An 8,697-nucleotide genomic window follows, 5' to 3' on the forward strand; every position below is an offset into this window, starting at 1 on the left:
CTTTTTTTTCCTGTGATGTTTGGAACAATTTGAGGAACCAGAAATACATATCATGTGCCCACAAGACTTCTTTTGGGGTTGGAGGGATATTCTATCAGGGTGTGCCTTGCATATGGCCAAGACTAGTTAGATCCCTGTGATATGACCCCCAGACATTGCCTAGAGTAATCCCAGAGGATAGAGCAGGGGTAAACCCTGAGCAGAGTAGAGTGTGACCCCCAAACTTAAAAGGTTTCTTTTTTCCAGTGACTTTGCATTATGTTCACTAGAGCCTGAATTTTGGTCAAACGTTCATCCCATTCCTTGCACGCAGGTTTTCTCTACCTTGTGAGTACACTTGTCAATATCAATATATTGGCTTGATAAATATCTCATGGGAACACGTCTATCCAGTATGCGATCTATAATGTTTAGTAAGATGTGAAGAAGTAACGAAGGACCTCCCACACTTGTCACACTGATAAGGTTTCTCTCCAATGTGAATTTTTATATGTTCAGTGAGTCGTGAAGACTGAGTGAAGGCTTTCCCACACTCCTTACACGGGTAGGGCTTCTCTCCAGTGTGAGTGCGCTTGTGAACGATAATGTACGAGTTATTGGCAAACGATTTCCCACAAATGTCACACTCGTACTTCTCTCCAGTGTGAGATCTGTGATGTTTAGTAAGACACGAAGAACTAACAAAGGCTTCCCCACATTCCTTACACACATAGGGTTTCTCTCCAGTGTGAATACGTTTATGAATGATAATGTATGAACTGTTGGCGAATGTTTTTCCGCATATGTCACACTCGTATTTCTCTCCAGTGTGAAATCGATAATGTTTAGTAAGGTGTGAAGAAGTTGCAAAGGCCTTCCCGCAGTTCTTACATTCATAAGGTTTCTCACCAGTGTGTGTGCGCTTGTGAATGGTAGTGTATGAAGAACTGGAAAATGTCTTCCCACATATGTTACATTGGAAAGGCTTATCTCCAGTGTGGTATCGAAAATGATACGTGAGATGTGAATAGGCAGCAAAGGCCTTCCCACATTTGTCACATTTATAAGGCTTTACTCCAGTGTGAATTTTTGTGTGCTCAGTAAGGTGTGAGGATTGCGTGAAGGCCTTCCCACATTCCTTACACACATAAGGTTTCTCTCCAGTGTGAGTTTTCAGATGTTTGGTAAGGACTGAAGGCTTAGTAAAAGCCTTCCCGCATTCCTTACATACATAAGGTTTCTCTCCAACATGGGTTTTCAGATGTTTGGTAAGGACTGAAGGCTTAGTGAAGGCTTCCCCACATTTCTCACATTCACGGGGGTTTTCTCCACTGTGGGTATTTGGATGGTGGATAAGTTCTGAGACTTGAGTGATGGACTGCCTGCATTTATCAGATTCATGGAATTCTTCCCAAGTGTGTGTCTGTACGTGACGTTTAAGGAGAGCAGAACACTGAAAACCTATTCCACGTTTCTGACATTTGTAAGCATTTCTCTCTGTGTCAATTGTAGTATAAGCATGAAGATTTGAGAAACTTGTCAACGAATTCCCACATTCTTCACCACAGGGAATCCTTCTTATGTGTGTTTTTTTATGTTCAGTAAGTTTAAGAGGCTCAGCGAAGTTTGTCTCTGCAGAGGATGTTCTCTTCAGAGGGAAGAAGCCCTTTCTGTACTGCTTATACTCGGAAGAAGTCCCTCCACTTTGAGGATTCTTATGTGTACTAGGGCGTGAATGGCCACTGGAGTCTTTTCCACAGTTTTCACAATCATAGTCATCCCAGTCATTTTGGATTCTTTCCTGCTGGATAATATACAAATCATTATTAGGTATTTCTCAGATTATTGACAATGTTCATCTTAATACAGAAACAACACTGAGTACTATGATTTCCACCATTTCTACATTTACACAATTTCTATCCTATGGATCTCTTTCAAGTTGAATGGTGGAATTCTGCTGTCAGAATGAAGCACAATCTTCATCCACCACGTCAAGAAATTCTTTTAAAGAACTCGGTGTCAGATACCCATGTGGGAACAATTCCCTCTGAGAATTCTAAAGCTCAAATTTTAAGGTAGATTTAGGAAAACCACAAATTCAGACTCTGTCAATGATTTTGTACCACTTAGGAAATGACATCAGTCGTGGTTCTAACAAAAATGTCAAGGGTTTTTGTTTTGCTTGGTTTGTTTAGCTTTGGTGCCACACCTTGCAGTGTTCAGGACTTGCTCCTGGCTCTGCACTCAGGATCACTTCTGTCAGTGCAGTGCTGGGGATCAAATCTGGGCTGGCAAGCGCCCTACTTGCTGTACTGTGGCTCCTGCCAGATCTCAGTAATGTGGTATAAGTAAGAACTACTATTTTCAAACTTACTGATCTTACTGTCTCTATCTTCGAGGTTTCGTACCCAAAATTAAGCTGCTGAAATGCCATGTCTTTTTGGTTAAGTTGTTGCAGCTCCCATTCTATAATAAAAAAATAAAATGAGATATAAGAATTTGCAGAAGGAAATGTAGTTCAGTAGCTTAAAACCCAGGAAGTTATTAATCTTGCTCTCAAGACCATATTCTCCTTTGAACATGTCTCATTTGCCTTGCTGTTTCTTTGCCTATTTCCACTCTAGAGAAGGCTGTGTTCTCTCTTCAACATGTACTTCTTCCTCTCTATCCCCTCTTATCCTTCTAAATAAATTTCAATAAAAAATTTCTTATTTTACCAAAATAGTAATAATAAATTAAACCACAAAAAACAGTAAAGATCCAGAGTTGATAAATCAAAGGAGTGCATGCTTTTCATATTTAAGGGGCCCAATCAAAAAACTACTATCAACCATAATGCATAAAAGGAAAAGGAGAGACTGAGCAAGAAGGAAAGTGCCTCTCATAGTGGATGACTGGGGATGGGGGGATGGGGTGTTAGAGGATGGTGGAAGGGAAACAGGACACTGGTGGTGGGAAATGTACACTGGTGGAGGGATGGGTGCTGGATCACTGTATGACTGAAACCCAATTATCAACAGTTTTGTAATGGTCTATCTCATGGATATTCAATTTAAAAAAATTTTTTAAAAAGTAATGTGGAGGGGCTGGAGTGATAGCACAGCAGGTAGGGCGTTTGCCTTGCATGCGGCCAACCCAGGTTCGGTTCCCATATGGTCCCCTGAGCACCGCCAGGGGTAATTCCTGAGTGCAGAGCCAGGAGTAACCCCTGTGCCTCGCCAGGTATGACCCAAAAAGCCAAAAAAAAAAAAAGTAATGCAGAGTCAGTCTGTACCTGTGAGGCGAGTGCATCAGCAGCCTAATGGCACCTTCAGATACCCCAAAATTGCTGCTGTGCCTTTGGCCAGACCCCAAAAACTTGGGGCAAAGTTTACCAAGAAAGTAAACGGCCAAAAATTAGGTATGTGGGAAATACACCCACAAACCACCTCTGGCTCAGCTATATAATTGGAGGCATGGCCTCTCTGGTTCCTGATCAAACTGCTTAACGGCCATGATCCCAGAGACTCAGAAACAAATCTTGAAACCCAGCGGCTTTTGACAGAAATGCGTCTGGTCCCTGCAGTAGGTTACCAGTGCTGGGCCAACCCAGGTGGGAATAGGTTTCGTGTCTTGGCCTGTTCCCCCCGGTGGCCCAGTGGCCGCCATCCTTCAGAGGCCACTGGACAGTCAGGTTTGGGCCCCCAGTGACAAGACACGCAGGGCCTTGCGAGATGGGGGGGGGGAATGGAGCCGGGCCTGTCCCCCCCACCCCAACGAGACCCCAAGTCATCGCCCACGAACAGCCTCTCTGGCTCCTGATCAAGCTGCTTAATAGCCATGATCCCAGAGACTCAGAACAAATCTCGAAACCCAGCGGCTTTTGGCAGAAGTGCGTCTGGACCACGCAGTAGGTTACTGTTGTCGGACCACCCCGGGGGGAAAGGGTGTTGTCCCTCCACCTGATCCCCCTTGGCAGCTTGATGGCCATCATCCTCAAGAGGACATTGGACAGTCAGGTCTGAGCCCAAAGTGACGAAACTTGTTGGGCCTCACAGGATGGGGGTGGAGTCGGGCCTGTCCTCCCCACCCCAACGAGACCCCAAATCATCGCCCACAAATGGCCTCTCTGGCTCCTGATCAAGTTGCTCAATGGCCATGATCCCAGAGACTCAGGAGCAAATCTTGAAACCCAGTGGCTTTTGGCAGAAATCCCTCCAGATTTTTTTTCTTTTTGGGTCACACCCGGCAATGCACGGGGGTTACTCCTGGCTCTGCACTCAGGAGTTACCCCTGGCAGTGCTCAGGGGACCATATGGGATGCTGGGAATCGAACCCAGGTCAGCCGTGTGCAAGGCAAACGCCCTACCCGCTGTGCTATCTCTCCAGCCCCTTCCTCCAGATTTAAGTGTTAAAATTTCAGAATTTCAAAATCACATGGCCCTACTGCAGCCACGCAACATCATATGTTATTCATAACCAGCAATAGAACACAAATTGTTTACTGTTGCCTTTTCAGCAGATCTGAGTGTTGGGGTAAAATCTCTAATAATAATGGTGGGTCTGGTGTCGAAATATTGAATGTGATCAAAGTAGAGAGAGAGTGTAATGTGGAAATCATCTGCCCCACAGGTAGGGGAAGAGTGTGGGATGGGGGTATACTGGGGTTGTTGGGGGTGGAGAATGGGCACTAGTGAAGGTACGGGTGTTTCCTTATATGACTGAGACTTAGACCCGAAAGCTTTGTAACTGCTCTCATGGTGATTCAATAAATAAAATTATAAAAAAAAATGTAATGTGGAATTCATGCCCCATTGAATCAGCTTAATCAGTGGCTGAATAAATAGCAGAACTCCTACATTAAAAAAAAAAACAACAACAAAAGAAACCAACTGTATCATCCCTATTACCACAGGGTCCCCAGAGTACCACAAGACTTGGCTCTGGTGGACCCTGAGCACCAACATGGGAGCACTGGTAGCTTCCAGCACAATGCTGAGCCAAGCACTAAAGCATACGACCTGCCACACTTGGTGACCCTTAAGGTCACCAAATACTGCAGCAAAGTCACTTCACAAAAATGGTGTATTTGCTGTCTCCAAATTCCATATAACCAAAAAGAAAAGACAAAGTAAGGAGTATGGCCATGTCAGAACATTAGCTCAGAGAACTGTCTACATTTATTTACTTTCCAAATGGATTCTGTAATAAAAATTAAACCTGGTGGGCAAAAAGAATGGGATTAGGGAAAGGAAGTAGAAAGATTCTGAATAAAAATCATCACAAGAACCAACAGAAAAGACAGGCAAGAACCAGAATAAACCACCTGAGGAAACCACCACCTCAAAGCAGAATCAGAAACCAAGCTGCTGGTGCAACTGCCTCACCTCATCACCAAGAGAGCAGGGAGATGAAAGCTGCAGCCACAGTTTGGACAACGAGGTCAGCCTTGGCAGCAGCCCCAGACTGGAGACCAGGCCCAAGATGGTTAGGGCTGAGGGGGCCCAGAATGCCAGGAGTCAAAACTGGGTCAGCAGCCGGGGTAACAGTACAGTTGGGATGGCTTTTGCCTTGCAGCGGCCAATCCAGGTTCGATCCCTTGCATCCCATATGATCCCCCCAAAACCCCTAGGAGTAATTTTTTTTACTTTTTGGGTCACACCTGGCGATGATGCACAGGGGTTACTCCTGGCTCTGCACTCAGGAATTACTCCTGGCGGTGCTCAGGGGACTATATGGGATGCTGGGAATCGAACCCGGGTTGGCCGCATGCAAGGCAAACGCCCCACCCGCTGTGCTATTCCAGGAGTGATTCTTGAGTGCAGAGCCAGGAGTAACCCCTGAGCATCACTGGGTGTGACCCAAAATAAAAAACAACTGGGTCGGCTGTGTGCCCTCCCCATTGTAATATCCTCTAGTCCTGGGCCTCTCAAGTTTTCAGCTCAAGGATCCTGGAGGCTATTCGGACGATACTTAGCAGGACAGGCTAGCAGTTCACTGCTTGGGCCCTCTGGTACCAGGAACCAGGGCCACCCCAGCATTGCTCGTGGGTCTCCAGGGCCACATCGAGCAAAATTCAGGGGCCCCCAAGATTGCACCTGGTTATGCTTATGGGGTGGGATAAGGAACTGGGGAACTCAGGTTGTACCCTAAGCACTGTACATCTCCATCCCCAATTCCAAGAATTTTACCAGGCATGGCATGGCAGGCCATGTAGAGAGGAATCTCTGAAAGTTTCCACAGAGATCAGCCAACACCTATCCACGAGCACAGCAAGTCCATCCACGTCCACAAGAGGCTGCGGGAACAGTGACATCCTTACCTATTGCCATCAGGTTCTGGTAATTCTCCAGCATGACATCTCTGCAGAGGTTTCGCTGAGAGGAGTTCAGCAAATTCCATTCTTCTTGGTTAAAGCTCACAGTGACATCATGAAAGGTCACCAGGTCCTAGGACATCACATACATGCTGACCTGAGTCAAGCAACATCTTACCCATGTTCACTGAACAATGAGAATGGGCACCCAATGAAAAGTCTCACCAGCTCTTGTCATCTGCCTAAAAGAATAATGGTCTGATATAGCACAGTTTTAAATAAATTACATAGAGTAGAAATTAATCGAGGAAAATGACTCTTCAAGAAATACATTATTTTATTTTCCTACAATATCCTAGCATCCAACATTAAAAAAAAAATAGGAGGTTGCCATTATGAAAGAGAGTAGTTAAGTGGTAAGTATTAAAATACCAAGGTTATTAAGTACAATTTCTCTTCATGAAAAGATTCACATTGTAAGGAACTTCAACATGGACTCTGAGTGGATCTATTATTTTAAAAATAATTCTGGAGGGCCTGGAGCAATAGCACAGCGGGTAGGGCATTTGCCTTGCACGCGGCCCACCCAGGTTTGATTCCCAGCATCCCATATGGTCCCCTGAGCACCGCCAGGGGTAATTCCTGAGTGCAGAGCCAGGAGTAACCCCTGTGCATCGCCAGGTGTGACCCAAAAAGAAAAAAAAAATCTGGAGACATCTAACGAGATGAATATATACATAGAAATACTAGAACGTTATTTTTTAGAAGGCATACTTCGTACCTGAGAACAATTTGTCAAACTATGATTCACCATCCTTTGACTTCGATCTCCTCTTAAGAAAGTTAGTTTCTTCAGAAAGAAATCCTGGGGAAATGAAAAGGACACAATCACCCACAAATGACCAGAATTCTTAGGGTCACCTACACAGAAGTGACAGCATCCTAGATTGAAACAGCCTCTATAGATAAACTCAAGAAATCTTACACACTACTGAGATAAATACCAGAATGTGCTTGCCTCACTTGGAAGCAAAAAAGGGGCATGAGTTGGGCTACCTTTCAATCAGTACAAGAGTAAAGGTGCTTGCCTTCATGTGACTGACCCAGCATGGATCCTGGCACCCCCACCCCCACCCCCGTGGGCCACCGAGTTGGCAAGACGTGATCTCTGAGCAGAACCAGGAGTAAGTCCTGAGCACCACTGGATGTGGCCCCCAAAACTAATACTAAAAAACAGGTTTTGTTTGTCTGGAGGCCTAGTGCTAAGGGGTGCCCATGACACTGAGGGCTGAACTCCGGGCTTCTGTGCTATGGTCCACCCCTAAACCATCTTCCTGGCATTTGAAGAGCTTTACAATTAGTCCCCATTCAATTGTAGGGGAGAAAGTTATGAGGGACAATGTAGCTCCTCAAGTCTTCAAGTTTACCAGGGAGTGCTTTTCTTTTTATTATTTTTATTTTATAAATTAGTTCACAACATTTGATTACATTTCATATTTGAACACCAATCCCACCACCATTACTTCTTCCCACCACCATATTTTGGACGTTTCCATCCTGAACCCCAAGCCCTGCTCCAAAGCAGAAGTGAAATAATCTATTTTGTATTGTTATGAAAAACTGCTGAAAATGCTATGAAAGTTTCTTTAGCGGAAAGAGTGTGAAGATTGTATTTCACCCAGGGTCTATAAGAGATCAGTAACATGTTAAAGGTTGAGTCTTGTGTGCTTCTGTGTGTGTGTGTTAAAAAAAATATTTCCCTCTAAGATTTGTTGCCTCCTACTTTAAATCCAATCAAATCTGGCGTAGTGCTTGTGGAGTATGGGTGCTGCCATGTATGAGTTATCGGCGGCCGGGAATTTGGGGCCGCAGGGTCCAGGAGCGAGTGCTTTTCTAAGGAGGGGAAGAGGGCTGGCCGCAAGCATCGGGCAGCCACTGCCCGCCCTCGCAACGAAGGAACCCTTGGACTCGCATACTGCGTCCATGCAGAGGCCGGGCCCAAGGGCTAAGCCCTGCCCACGAGAGGGCGGGGCAAGGGTGCCAGGAAACAGCAAGCCGGTCGTTCTGGAGAAGGGGCCCGTCCCCACACCCCACCCTTGGGAGTCAGGTCACAGTAACCGACACGCAAACACCCACAGGCGCCTTTCCGGGGTCTCCAAGAGGCCAAAGGACAGCCCATCAGCCGCAGATCTTCTCGCTCCCACGCCCGGTGAGAACGAGGACCGCGGACCCGCGCGGACCCCACGGCGACCCCCTGCGAGCTCACAGGTCCCGCGGCAGCCCCCGCGGGGGCCGCTGCTCGGACAGACGCCACCGGCACTGCCCTGGGCCACGCCCACCGCCGCCCCTCGCGGCGACCCTGCCCGGCGCGCTGCTCCGGCGGGGGCTCCCGGCCGCGGCCTCGGGGCTACAGGGAACCT

General features: G+C 46.5%; 1 protein-coding gene across 2 annotated transcripts; it reads right to left on the reverse strand.

Moving 5' to 3' along the window:
- Positions 1-320: 320 nt before the first annotated feature.
- On the reverse strand, positions 321-6,406 carry LOC130032970 (zinc finger protein OZF-like). Of its 2 annotated transcripts, none has more exons than XM_056124659.1 (3): positions 6,284-6,406; positions 2,357-2,448; positions 321-1,780 (listed from the first exon to the last, which is right to left on the reverse strand). In XM_056124659.1, the coding sequence occupies exons 1-3, from the start codon at positions 6,315-6,317 to the stop codon at positions 386-388; spliced, it is 1,521 nt and encodes a 506-aa protein (XP_055980634.1). In that variant the 5' UTR covers positions 6,318-6,406; the 3' UTR covers positions 321-385. The 2 variants fall into 2 exon arrangements, with proteins under 2 accessions (XP_055980634.1, XP_055980633.1); XM_056124658.1 differs by having other exon boundaries at positions 321-1,783.
- Positions 6,407-8,697: the final 2,291 nt, after the last annotated feature.

This window comes from Sorex fumeus, unplaced genomic scaffold, assembly GCF_029834395.1.
Source record: "Sorex fumeus unplaced genomic scaffold, SorFum_2.1 ptg000051l, whole genome shotgun sequence".
Lineage (NCBI taxonomy): Eukaryota > Metazoa > Chordata > Mammalia > Eulipotyphla > Soricidae > Sorex > Sorex fumeus.

What these genes read in the sequence shown, in the direction of transcription:
- LOC130032970 (XM_056124658.1), bottom strand. Translation starts at nt 6,317, where the DNA reads ATGCTGGAGAATTACCAGAACCTGATGGCAATAG. An exon ending in CCAGAACCTGATGGCAATAG is followed by an intron (nt 2,449 to 6,283) that starts GTAAGGATGTCA and finishes TTTTTATTATAG; the next exon opens with AATGGGAGCTGCAACAACTT. An exon ending in AGATAGAGACAGTAAGATCA is followed by an intron (nt 1,784 to 2,356) that starts GTAAGTTTGAAA and finishes TATATTATCCAG; the next exon opens with CAGGAAAGAATCCAAAATGA.